At 43.7% G+C, this 13,821-nt stretch overlaps 1 protein-coding gene across 3 annotated transcripts in view; it reads right to left on the reverse strand.

Moving 5' to 3' along the window:
- LRP6 (LDL receptor related protein 6) overlaps positions 1-13,821 on the reverse strand; it is a 106,011-nt gene that overhangs the window by 31,903 nt on the left and 60,287 nt on the right. For all 3 annotated transcript variants that reach the window (XM_081913290.1, XM_081913289.1, XM_081913291.1), the window contains 3 exons: positions 2,880-3,096; positions 1,809-2,098; positions 824-1,050 (listed from right to left, as the gene is read on the reverse strand). In XM_081913290.1, the coding sequence (XP_081769416.1) occupies positions 824-1,050; positions 1,809-2,098; positions 2,880-3,096 (734 nt within the window). The remainder of the gene's footprint in view (positions 1-823; positions 1,051-1,808; positions 2,099-2,879; positions 3,097-13,821) is intronic.

Here is a 13,821-nt window from a genome sequence, read left to right on the forward strand (position 1 = left end):
AAAAAGAAGCTACAGCAACTTGACTTCTCTAACACAGCTTCCCATGCAAGAGGGCTGTGTTCAGGCTTAGCCCTAGCTATTCCACCCCCTGAAGGGATCCCTCTATACTGCTTCACAATTTCTTCGGAGGCAAAGCGAAGGGCCTTTACCTGTGCCCGTCTCAACTGTTTTCCCACAGCAGTTCTGTCGGGTCGTTATTCCAGAGTTCCCATCGCAAATAGAACATGCACCTGCAATGACACGGCTCTGAAGACTATGGAACATGTAATGCTCTTCTGTCCCAACTGGACAGATGAAAGATCTCGGTTTCTAACTCCTCTCGTGAACAAGCTTCATCTACCAATCCAGCCTTGGATAGTGTCCCTTCTTCTGCAGGATTCTGATTGTTGGATTACCGAGATGACAGCTAACTTCCTGCTTAGTGTGATGAAGAGGAAAGCGGCACCAACTTCTTCTTTAACACCACAGCTGTAGTCGATACGCTGCACAATCGAACGAAGTTCCAAGTAGCCTTATTGTACAAGGACAAGGAGCTAGGACAAATCTGAGGAGATGAAGGACCCCTTAACGATCCTCCTCCAGCCTCAGCAGTTTTTTGTCTTTTTGTTTTTGTACTCTCTGTCACTCGATGTTTTAAATCCCCTGTTACTTTTGTTATCCCCCTTAAAAAAAAAAAAAAGTATTCGCCCAGGACGATATCTACTTTTACCTCCCCACCCCCATTTTATGTTGCTATTTCTATGTATATTATGCTATGGCCACACGGCTAATGCAATAAAATCTATTGATTGATGTGAGTCAGAAAATTAAGCAAGCACCTCACCCTTCAGCAGGATCCAGGGCTAATGCCCGAGGACTATCCAAATCCTTCCAGACTAGAACCTGGCGATGCTGCCCATCTAACTTGGACACTTCAATACGATTTGTTCCAGTATCGGCCCAATACAGGTTCTTTCCAAGCCAATCCACAGCCATGCCTTCCGGGTAATCCAAGCCAAACTCCACTACATGCTCCAGGGCACTCCCATTCATGAATGCTCTGCTGATGGTCTGCAGAAGAGAGAGGGGAGGCAAGAGACAGAGCGTACGCATGAAAGCTAGTAAACAGCACACTCCTGTAGAACATTTATTTAGAGCTCCAATGTGGTCCTGTGCAATGTTGCTCTTCTTAGTCAAGTCTTCCCCCCCCCCCATCTGATTCACACAGCATTTAGTGCACAGGTTCTCCCAGGTGCCACTGGGTTAGGTTTTCTCAAGCAGCTTCTAGGGGACATATCCTCCACTCCCCCTTTGTCTTGCCAGAAAAGATTTCTAGGATTCCCCACAGCTACCAGCTGTAGTATGGACTGTATCAAGGAACCCTGGTACATCTATACTCTCTTGCTTGCAATGCCACTGTATCGACAAACAGAGGAAGTATCTGTGCTCCACCCAAGAGGTGAGGCAACCATCTCAGGTGGCAGGATCCATGGGGCAGCTGATCCTGACCCTGAGCTTTAGTCTCCCTTGTTCCTAATGTAGGTCTTCACTCCCCCCTTCTTCCCTGGTGGGGACACTGTTTCGTGGTCTGCCTCAGGTGCCAAAATGTATTTGGCTGGTCCTGCATAGGGCTGCCCTACTCCAAAGGGACAGAAGAGTGGGTGCATCCAATATCCTCAGTGTTTTTACTCCCCTTAAGCAGCAGACATTTGGGCTGGTTCTCAAGACTTTCAACGGGATAAAACTCTCTTCCAAGTACCTAGTAAAATGTTGCGGCTTTGCTCAATTTTCCCTGAAGTCAATGGGTGTTGACTGCATGACTGCATTACCTTTAATGAAATGTCTGTCCAATATATGCGATTGTCAGTTACATCAAAATCCAGAGCAGAAGCTTCTTTAACTCCTGTGAGTGGGATGGCAACATTGTTGTTGTTCGTCTCAAGAGAGATCCGCCTGATATCTGCTCTGCGAGAAAACAGCAGGAAAGCTTCTGGGACTATGCAGGTCTTCATGTCACTGATCAGCTCCAGGCCTATGGGGCAGGCACAGCGCAAACCTTGGGGCCTGAACAGGCAAAGGTGGCTGCAACCCCCATTGGACTCTGCACAGGGATTTGTACCTAAGAAGAGAGAAGGGGGAAACCATTTAGGATTCTTCTCTGATCTGAGACTAATATAAACACGATTCTGAAGGACTGTTGGCACTCACAAAGTTCCCCAAAAGTGCAGCAATACAGAGTTAACTCACGTTATCTGCTCACACACGTAAGTGGACTGAGCCAATTCAGACTCACTTCCTGTCTGGCTGCCATGGCGTACAGCTGTTCCCAGACCAGTGGAGCCTTTCCGTGCGGCTAACTGAGGATAATATGGGAGTAATTATCCTTGCCAAATGATGACCGGGGGGGTGTGTGCAGATACTTTCTGAATCCATTTTTTTACAGGCCACTGACAATAAACAACATTTGGTCCTCCTCATTCTCACTAGGGGCAGATGGCTCAAACTACTGTCATCCCGTGCTAGTGCTGCCTTCTGTCCCATTTGAGCATATATTTTTAAGGGGAAATCCTATAAATACAACATAACGTGCACTCTCTTTCTGGAGAATGGAGAAAAGGGTGGGTATCCCCAGGTGAATTAAATATCAAGTTTGCCGTTTGGAGCTGCTATTAGATCTAGTCCCTTATCTTGGATACTGAGGTGGTACAAAGAACTTTTCACCAAAGTTAACGTGGACTTTTTTTTGACTGAGTTTGTTGCTTTTAAAAAAATATGAAGTAAGTCCCCACTTTCTCATTCTGTGGTTAAACACACAGAAAGGTTCCTCAATTGAAACACCTCCCTTTTCAACTGATTACTAAACACCCTCTTTAACCTAATAGTGTATCTAGGATACTCACCAAGTATCTGGTGGACATTTGCAGCCTTCAGACCCATGAGGTCAGGAAGCTGGTCTATGATGATCTCCCTTTCCGCTGTCTGCTTATGAACTCGCTCAATGCTTCGCCTTTGCCAGTCTGTCCAATAAATATAGTCCCCCAACAAAGTGAAACCAAATATATGAGGAAGCTTATCCTCCACAAGGACTCTCCTGCTAGTTCCATCTGTGTTCATGACCTTCACAGGTACAAACAAACATACAAATATAAGTGATAGTACCTAGAAAGCAATGATTATCAGACCACTTAGATCAATAAATCTCAAACTGTGCAACTCAACATTATAAATTAAATGTAAATCCAAAGTATTGTTATAGATGTGAGTAAAATTAATAACTGCTAGGATTTTCCGTATTTGTGGTATGAAGGGAGAAATACAAGGGAGAAATACAAGGGATTCTTGGGTAGCCTGGCCAAGCTAGGGGCCTTACGGGAACAAGAGAGAGCCACTGAGGGTCGTTAACAAGACAAGACTTGCCCCAGGGGGGACCAGAGACTGGGGATTTGGAAGTTGCCAGGGCAACTGCTCTGGTGGAGGGCAAGGGGGCTTCTGGGAAGAAGGAAAAAGGGGGGAGATCCATCCTTGGAGTGCGCTGGCTGCAGGCAGCTGATGCTGCTGCCTCTTGGAATGACTATGCCGTAAGATCTGGACCCCTCCATGCAGACTGAAGGTGTATGACCGTCTCCCCTGGGTCTCCCATTCTCCAAAGGGACACACACCTTGTGTGAGAGCCTGTGGCCCCATGTGCTCTTGCCACTGCTTGGCAGAGAGACGGGCTTCTGTAACAGCATCCATCTACAGAAGAAGCATCCACTGAATATACAGATGATGCTCTGCCCTTCCTTCTTTCCTTCTTTTGGCTTTAATTCCTCATAAACGTTAAACACACATACACCACCTTTACAGAAAACACTAAGAAAATTATGTCATACGGGTGACGTATTCATGCCTCTAGCAATGGAAAGGCAGCAATGCCCACTCCCCACCCCCCGCACTGTCTAACACACTTTTTTGCGTTTGGACAGGTTGCCCTTTGGAGAAGTTGCAAATCCATGGCATGTTTCAGAATTCACTGAAAATCACCAGAGTGCTGAACTGCACCACCATATATCCATACCCTCAAGAAATGTAAGCATAAGTCATTATTAACTTGAAAACAGGATGTGTGTACATCTGTACATGAAAGGAAAGTCAATCTGGTAGATCACCTTCCTTGTCTGTTCCTTGCTTAAGACTGAAAGCCCTTTGTGTTTTTGCTCCTCTGTAAAATGCTATATATATTGATGGTGATTTGCAAACAAAACCTAGTGGTATGAGACAATTCTTGTGAACATCCTGTGAAAGATTTCCCCCTCCGTTCCAAATATCAGGTGCACAACACTAGAGCATCTCCTCTTATGTTACCAACAGAATCCCATGTAGATCCCACACTTCTTATTTCCTAAAACAACAAGAATTATGTGTGAGAGCTGGATTATAAAACATTTGGTTTGTAAAGAGACTTAAGCCTGGAACCCTACCAAAGACTCATACACATAAGGAGAAAGTAAATGCTTTTCAATAGCATAAATGACATTTAAATATAGTTAACTGAAGTTGCTTGAATTAGAATTAGATTTTAATTGGCTAGAATCAGATATAGCCAATTAATATCTTTCCCAAATTTATCTCTATGGAAGTGAAATTGTGCCATCTAGCCCCAAGTCATGCATAGCCCCAAATTGTATGAGTGTTTTATAATGGACGCAGGTGGCGCTGTTGGTTAAACCACAGAGCCTAGGTGGTCGGCAGTTCGAATCCCTGCGACGGGGTGAGCTTCCGTTGCTCAGGCCCAGCTCCTGCCAACCTAGCAGTTTGAAAGCACGTCAAAGTGCAAGTAGATAAATAGGTACCGCTCCAGCGGGAAGGTAAATGGCGTTTCCATGCGCTGCTCTGGTTCGCCAGAAGCGGCTTAGTCATGCTGGCCACATGACCCGGAAGCTGTATGAAGGCTCCCTCGGCCAGTAAAGCGAGATGAGCACCACAAACCCAGAGTCGTCTGTGAATGGACCTAATGGTCAGGGGTCCCTTTACCTTTATACTTGTAATGCCTAATAAAGGTTTGATGAAGTAAGTCGTAAGTATGAGTGGTTCTCAGAGCCTATAAGGGAAGTCTATTATGCTTTTCAGGCTTTTTAGTACTTCTATTTGCATGTGTACTTGCCCTATTTAAATGTGATTTCCATGCATGGATTCCTGGTGGGACAAGAAGATGTGCACAGGGGAAAAATCTGGAAGAATGTTACCACCCAGGCAGGCTCATTCTTCAAGCTGCATTGAGGCCCGCCAACACCACCCACTGTGCCATACAAAGGGTTGGTTCTCACCTGAAAAGCACCTCTTTTAACCATGAATGAGAAGCAAACACTACCAGGGGAGAAGTGGCTTTTTCACACACTTCTTCTGACTGGCTGGCACCTCAGTTAGCTTCAATAGCTGTCTACTAAGCTGCTTGGTCTTCTTCTGTTTCCTTTTATTGTACCTTTTCCCTTTTGTTGTATGACACTTTGAATCCCTCCTCTTTTCAGCCGAAAAGAAGAGTATGTGTATACGAAATAGATAGATAGGAAGGTAGACAGACAGACAGACAAGACAGATAGATATCCCCCAACAGGTAATTTAAGGTTTACTAGGGGCCACTGAGAACCTTGCAATTAATTGGGTTACTAGGTTGCAGCAATCTGCTGTTAACCTGAATTGGAAGTGCTATTCCATAATATTTTTAAAAAGAGGTGGGTCCAGGGTGACAAAAAGTCTGTCCATTCACAGTATATTTGGGAAGAATAGAAAATAAGACAATAAATACACTTCAGTAAATTAGTATTACAGGCTCAGCTATGAATGTTCAGTAACTTTGTTTGAAATGTGCTAGGTAGAGTTACTTTTTCAATAAAATGAAAAACTCTCAATCTGCAAGAAACCCTTCTACATCCAGCTGGTGTCTCCAGTGGTTTCTGCTCATTTTAACCACTATGTGGTTGGATTTCACATTTTGAGGCCACTCCTAAAACCCTTCAAACCACAGCAACAATACAGACTAAGACAGAAAACAGATGTGACTTCCCCACACTACATTTCTTCCTAGAGTGACTAAGCTCCCCACAAGGGGGGGGGGGAGGCCTGTTTTAGCCATTACAACTAGAATAGAGAACTGTAGAGTTGGAAGGGACCCTGAGAGTCATCTAGTCCCAACCCCCTGCAATGCAAGAATCTCCAAGGAAGGAGAGTCCACAACCTCCTGAGGGAGTCTGTGCCACTGGCAAACAGCTCTTACTGTCAGAAAGTTCTTCCTGATGTTTGGTTGGAATCTCCTTTCTTGAACTTTAAGCCATTGGTTCAGGTCCTATCCATCTGCAGCAGAAGCAGGAGAAGGAACTGAAAGTTCCAGTTCAGGTTTGTAACATAAAGTAAGTGCAAAACTGCTCTGAAATACATGTGCTAACAGCATACAAGTCATTTTCCATGTAATATTTCTCATTGGAACTTAATCATTCTCTTCTCCCATTATCCATACAATTCAGTTATACTCCTCAATTATTATTTTATTTGCCTCCTGTTCTTTTCCAAGCAAGTGTAAGTACCCCCACAGCCCTTCATGATATGCCCCATCTGTTGTGTCTTGTCCACAACCATTTTTTCTGCAATTCTGATTATTATCAGCCACCCAAAGTCTAAATACTGCCTTAAATAACTTGACTATTTTTCCATGTTGTTTCCCTGTGCTTGGATCTCCTTCCTAGGACCCCTTATGTGAATCTTTGGCTTAACTCCTTTGTCTCCAACTGAAGCAAAGCCTGAATATACCATGATTTGGAGGAACATGTGTGCGCTGCAGCCTCATGGGCCTGCTTCCTCTGCTTAGCAGAGAGAGGTGCTGTGCAGGAGGATGGAGGGGGTTCATATGAGTTGTCTCAATTGAACTTCAATATTGACAATTTTGATATTTGAATCTATAAAATTCATTCTTGGTTTGTTCCCCACCTTCAACTGTAAAACTTTTAAATATCCAACAAAATCTCAAGGTCTGTTGGTCCCGCCATGAGTGATTATTACTAGTCAGAGAGACCACTGATTTCAGTAAACCCATGCAAACCACAGCAAATGGATTTAGGATTATAACCACTGCAGGGGGGGGGGCGACTTTAAATAATTTGGAGAAATGCCTACCGAATCACAACCTAATATGCACACTATATACAAACTCATTTGCTCATTTCGAAATAGTCTGACCAGCTCTAGAATTACAATAGTCAGCAGGTTTGGAGTATCTGTTTCGTCTGCATTTTTCCCTTAATACTTGCAGAAGCTCTGGCCCCCTACTAAACCAAACTGTGTAACAGTCTGCTCTCAGTTTGGCAATGAGTCAACTGCTCTGGCCTATCCATTTTCATCTCTTTTTTTGGAAAGGGTTGTGGAGAGAGGGGGATGGAACAGAGAACAGGAGGTACGACGTGGGATCAATCTTGGTGCATCATAATTCAAGTCTCTGAGATGGGGGGAGTCTAAAAACCAGGACAATTTCCCCAAATACTTGATATGGGGATGGGTGGATTAAAATAGGAGGCAGAGGCACACTTCACTCTACTCTTAAAATTTTGTATCTTTGATTTCTTGATTGGCTCAGAGCGAGTGAAGTCTTTCTTCTTACAGCAGTGAGGCAGCCCAGTTAATATTGCCTCTCACCCTCCCCTGAACCCAGTAAGCCAAAACAGCATGGTGCAATGGCGATGCTTCGGATTTTCCCTCACAGTAGTCAGCTACGGTTTAGGCAGCACTGGGAATTCTGGTGTGTCCAAGTCCTTTGGAATTAAGTCACTGTCCATATTTTGGCAGAGAATGTGGGAACTAATGATGAATATTAAGAGTGTGTTCTGAGGAACACATGATGTTAGATGCAAAAACATAATAACTTCAGTTTTCAAGGCACACCTGATCCTTATCATTGCACACTACTGTTCCTCACTACACAGTCTAGGATTTACGGAGCTGGGGAAACATAAAATGCCTTGCATTACAAAGAGAAATTTCAATTACGCTTGGAAAATAGTAAATGGAACATTAATGATATCTATCTTGCCCCTCACATAAGGTTCACATAATCCCATCTCGGGCCCAGAGCAAATGCAGAACCAGCAGGTGCAACCCAAAACATCCTTGTTCAAAAAGGAATTGTACTGTATTAAAGGAGTCTTCATATGCTTAGATTATCAGAAACTATTTATTTTACTATTTCATAAACTATAGAAATGTGCTCTGGAGTATGAATATACCAGCTCCTAATGCTCACTATCCTGAACCTATGCTGGCCAACAACTTACAACAGCGGGCAAGACCTAGACATGGAAAAGCGCTTCCTGTTTTGAACTACTGAAATGTGAATATCTAGACTTTGTAAAGTCTAAGAATCACTATTTTTTACTTTAGGCTATATGTTTGTGCATGTTATGAGCCAATGTGCTTCTGTTAGTAGAAGCAGTATCTTTATTAATAAAAACAGAAAGTTGATGCAAACATTATCTTGCTCTACAAATTACTGTTGTGTGAAATCTCAACTGAACCCAGAACAATTATAGGAGTACACTTCGTTGAAGTGGACTGATAAGCTATAGGTGGTAGATTGGCAGCCGATGGCTTCCTAAATCTGGCATACAAGAAATGGATAAGCACTTGCAACGTTTAAATTTCTGACAATGAATAAGGGTGCACTTGCCAGTAGACTTAACCTTTAAGCAAACCTTTATTTCTCTGAGTACAATGTGTGGAAGACCCTCTTTCAGGGAGGGAATTTAAAAGGAAAGGTTTTTGCAGTAGGGTAGTGATCTGGCTTCTGAGGGATTGAATGCATATGTTGAGGGGGAACACTTTCTTTGTGTATAGTCATCAAGCTGAGCAAAATAATGGCAGAGCAAGATTCAGACATCTGAGTGAAAAACCCCTTGCTAAAAGTACTAAAAATTAAAGACAATGGGGGTTCGTGTGTTAGTGTCAGGGTGTTACAGTGTATGGTTTTCTATCTTGATTGGATGAGAGAAGAACAAAGTAATTAATAGAAAACAGAGAATGGTTAGATAATAAATAGAAAAAGAAAAAGCATATGCATATGCAAAAAGCTGGGAAGTTAGTTGCAAGGGTATATAGCCTGCTCTTAGTATGCAAAAATGCACAACACACATATAAATGCTCCACCCATGCTAGATACTTTGAAGATGGCTAGCATACGTGACCAGCACAAGCAAAGGGGGAAAACCTCACCCCGACTCATATTCAACTTAGAGCTGGGAATGAATAAATATGAAGTCAATTCAACAGAGCATATCATACATTTTTAACCTCATGGCACAGCAGGGGAAAATATGCTTTAAACCTGTAGCAAGTCAATGAGAAATCTTCCCCACTGGTAAGCACAATAGCAGCCATCCAATTCAATAGACTTTTATCAGTGAAACCTGATCGAGATAAATGAGGAAGCAGTTGAGCCACAGCCTTCCTCTACCTGCTGCAGGCTGCCAGATAAAATGGAAACAAAAGCTCCCTGCTGAACCTCCCCCCACCAGTCTCCATTAGCACACACACACACACACACACACACACACACACCCCGCTGGTGCTTTACTATCTGGGGGCTATGCAACAGTGCAGCATGAATCAGTAAGCTGAAAGAAAATAATAAAAAACCACATATGCAGCAGTTAAAAAACACACGCAAAATCTGGATTTGCAAGAGACATCCCCAGTTTTTCTAGTGATATGGCAAGCTTATTATAGGACTAATATTGCATGTGCAAAGAAAAAGGTGACTTTATGTATTTTGAAATAACTTCCTATTGTTCTAGTCTATAGCACTCCAAGATTTTGTATATTACATGCAAAATCATATAAAACTTAACTGCCTCCAGGTTCATTATACGTTTTCAGAATCAATACCTTGGTTTACTCGTGCCAACCTAGCAGTTCGAAAGCACGTCAAAGTGCAAGTAGATAAATAGGTACCACTCCGACAGGAAGGTAAACGGCGTTTCCGTGCACTGCTCTGGTTCGCCAGAAGCGGCTTAGTCATGCTGGCCACATGACCCGGAAGCTGTACACCGGCTCCCTCGGCCAGTAAAGCGAGATGAGTGCCGCAACCCCAGAGTTGGTCACGACTGGACCTAATGATCAGGGGTCTCTTTAGCTTTACCTTGGTTTAGAACCATAATCCGTTCCGGAGGTCCGGTTGTAAAACCAAAACAGGTTGTAACCCAAAGCGCACTTTCACCAATGGGGCCTCCCCTCCAAAATTGGTTGTAATCCAAGAAAATGGGTTGTAATCCAAAAAAAGGGACACACAATTCTGGGTTTGACGTGGTTGAAATCCAAAACGGTTGGAAACCAAGGTACCACTGTAGTGTTGTATATCACATGGTTACATTGTTATGATGCTTACTTTAACCAAATATAGCAACTTGGTTGCTATATTTAACGTTGGTTAAACTATGCATCATAACAAGCGTTTGAGATGATGCTCTGCCTTCGTAAATTGAAAGAAATTTCCATTCTCTTTTAATCCTACAACCATTTTTGCACACCAAGAAAACTAAGGCAAAAGGAGCTACTCATCCTACTCCAGTTTCTGCTCCCCTCCACATGTGACTTTGATGCCAAGACCCTTTAAATCCACAGAATGATATAGACGTAATGCAGTATGTGGCTTCAACCAGCCTGCTGTGGTAAAATGGGGATTCAAGGGGATATTCCTTTTGCAAGGTAATAGCTGTGTACTATCATCCAGTAGTTCTGCAATGCACCTAGTGATCACCTATTTCTGGACAGTATATTTATGGACTATGCCAGCAGTGGTGGGCTTTGGGGTCTCAAATTTCAGTGGTGCCCAGTGCCCCCTCCATTCTACATTATAGTTTCAGCACTCCCAAAGCTGTACGCCCAGTGCAACTGAACCAGTCGTGCTACCCCAAATCCATACCTGATGCCAGTTTCATGTGTGTTATTTCAGTTTCTACAGTGATCTGCATTGTTTTAAAACAATAACATCAATTCACATTGTTTTCAAAGCAATTTATCATAAAATGAGCATTTTAAAAAAAATCCTAACAAGAGCTATAGCGCAGAATCTGAAGACGTAATAAAACTGAATTCTGATCTGCGTATTACTCTTGGAAGTTTGGTTGGGTGACTTAATAATGCAGGTTGGACAAAATCCTCATGTATCTCTAAATGCACCTAGTTTTTATTCGAAGTTGTGAGAATCATAAGAGTAGGAAATTCAGCATTACGGTAGTTGTGCATTAATCTTTATTAGATTAATTAGCTATGCTCTGTTATAGAACAAGAAAAATGTTGAACTTTAAGTAGCAGAGGCACAAGTAGGCCTACAAATCATGGTGAATCAAATTTAAATTTCCTCCTAAGGTGGGTGGATGAAAAAATACAAACAAAGAATTCGTCTTTCTAATGATTTGTGTCCGGTATATAAACACTTTTAAGGCTCTGTGGACAACCAAGGAGTGCCCAGCCTTTTCCAATGGATGTTTTGGATCAGCACAAAAAGGCGGGAGAATGAGTTCCTGCTGAATGTGGAATTTTGTAAGAACTTTTAGTAGAAAGGAGGGATATGTATGCAAGACCACCTTATAAATGCGTTGTTACCGACAAGGCACACAGCTCTGAAGCTCGTCTCATCAAAGTTATCGCAACCAAAAATAGCACTTCAAAAGAAAGGTTCTTTAAGGAGATTTGGCGTAGCGGTTCAAATGGAGGCTGTTGCTGTGCCAGAATGCAAGTTCCATGACGGAAAATGGTGAGTCACTAGAGGATGCTGTAACATAGTTCCTTTGAGGAAACGTTTGATTAGAAGATTTTGTGACAGTGAAGAGCGGCCAGCAGAACTTAAAATCAAAGAAATGGTGGAAAGCTGGCGTTTTAATGTATTAGCCCGTAGGGCATTTTGAAGACCATGTTGGAGATAGTGGAGAACATCTGGAACTGTTACTCTGTGTGGCCATAGATGAGAAGCTTTACACCAGGAGGTAAAGTCTGATCATGTTAATTGATAAATACATCTTGTGGATGGACATCTAGAAGCTAGAATGGTGGAGATAACATTCTCATCCAGACCACGAGATTTCAGTCTATGGCGCTCAAACGCCATGCAGTCATCTTCAACCACTGTGGGACTGAATGAGTCAATGGTTCCTGGCAAAGTAAATTGGACAATATGGAAGATGAAATGGTGGGGCCACTGAAAGAGCCTGAATCTCTGACAGCCAAGGCCTGTGGGGCCAGAACAGTGCAACAAGAACCACCTGAGCTTTTTCCAACCTGATCTTCCAGAGGACTCTCGGAATGATGGCTTGAGGAGGGAAGGCATACAAGAGTTCCTTCAGCCATGTTGTCATTAGGGCATCCCAGGTATCTGATTGGTTGTCTTGGAACCTGCTGAAGTAATGGTGTAGCTGACAGTTTAGCTTGTGAGCAAAGAGATCAACTTGTAGAGGACCCCAGTAGTGTTGAATCTGAAGGAACACCTGTTCATTGAGTTTCCATTCCCCTTGATTTACCTGGGATCTGCTCAACCAAACTGCTTGCTGTCACTGGTGATATGTTCTGCCGTGAGGCTGAGGAGGTGACGCTCAGGCCCAATTGAAGAGAAGAGCCGATTCTTTCTGGAGAGATTCCAAATGGGTGTCTCCTTAACGAGATATGTGGGCTTTTGCTGTTGAGTTGTCTGTTTGAAGGAGGACGTGATGGAGTTGAAGATGAGAGAAGGAAACAATTGCCAGTCTGGCTGCTCTTAACTCTAGCCAATTGATGGAGTGAGTGGCCTCCACAGGCCTTGAGTGTAGAGAGATCAACAATGTTCCATCCTTGTAAACTGGTGTCTGTGGTTATCTGAGTGTTGCACGGATTTCTGAATGGAGTGCCTTGCCAAGGATTGGAGGTTTGCACCCACCATAGAATGAGTTGAGGAGATAAAGAACAAAGACCTGGGACCATTGTGAATGATCGCCCATTAATGTAGAAGTAAAAACCACTGCAAGGTTCTTGCATGGTGTTTCGCCCAAGGCATAATCTGAGAGGCTTACATGCAGAGACCTAGAATTGTTGACAGTTGTTTGACCTTCATCTTTTTTTTCTTTAAGATCAAAGCTGCCGCTGAGGAGATTTTGCTGATCTGCTCTGGTGAAGAGCCACGAGACCTGAACTGTATATCTAGCAGGGCTCCTAGGTGAATAATCCTTTGTGATGGAACCAAGCATCTTTTTTTGTAGTTGATCAAGAAGCCGGGAGACTCTAATGCCTTGAGGGTGATGTGCAAATGGAGATGAGCCTGTTGAAGCCTCCGAGCCTGTTGCCTGGAGGAGCAGGTGGTCTAGGAATGGATAAATATGAACACCTTGTAGACGCAGGTGCGCTACTAGGGTGATCATTATCTTCAAGAAAACTCGGGCGAAGAGGCTAGACCAACAGGGCTGGTGGGAAAAGAGGGAGCCCATCCCTTGCCCAAACCCCCAGTGAGCTGCTGCCGGTCCACATCGGCAACAGTGTGCACGGTGGAGCCGCCAGGCTGACTCGCAAGGAGGTCCCTAAAGGCAACGCACCTCGGGGGAGAAGGAGGCCGAAGGCGGACCGATAATCTCCACTCCTTGGGGAGAGAAGTGTGCGCAAAGCAAAAGGAAACTCAACCCGGATTGGGCTCGCTGCCACGGACTCCGCTCCCTGCACCCTCCCGGCTCTATCCACCACAGGATCCTAAGGACAAGTGACACCCCCCTCGCGTTCCTCTCCAAGTCCCAACAGGGGTCTCTCCAAAGTGCACTTTGGTGCACGGCAGCTGGCATCTCTTGTGCGTGTCTCTCTTTCTCTCCC

This window comes from Podarcis melisellensis, assembly GCF_964234715.1.
Source record: "Podarcis melisellensis genome assembly, chromosome: 5".
Lineage (NCBI taxonomy): Eukaryota > Metazoa > Chordata > Lepidosauria > Squamata > Lacertidae > Podarcis > Podarcis melisellensis.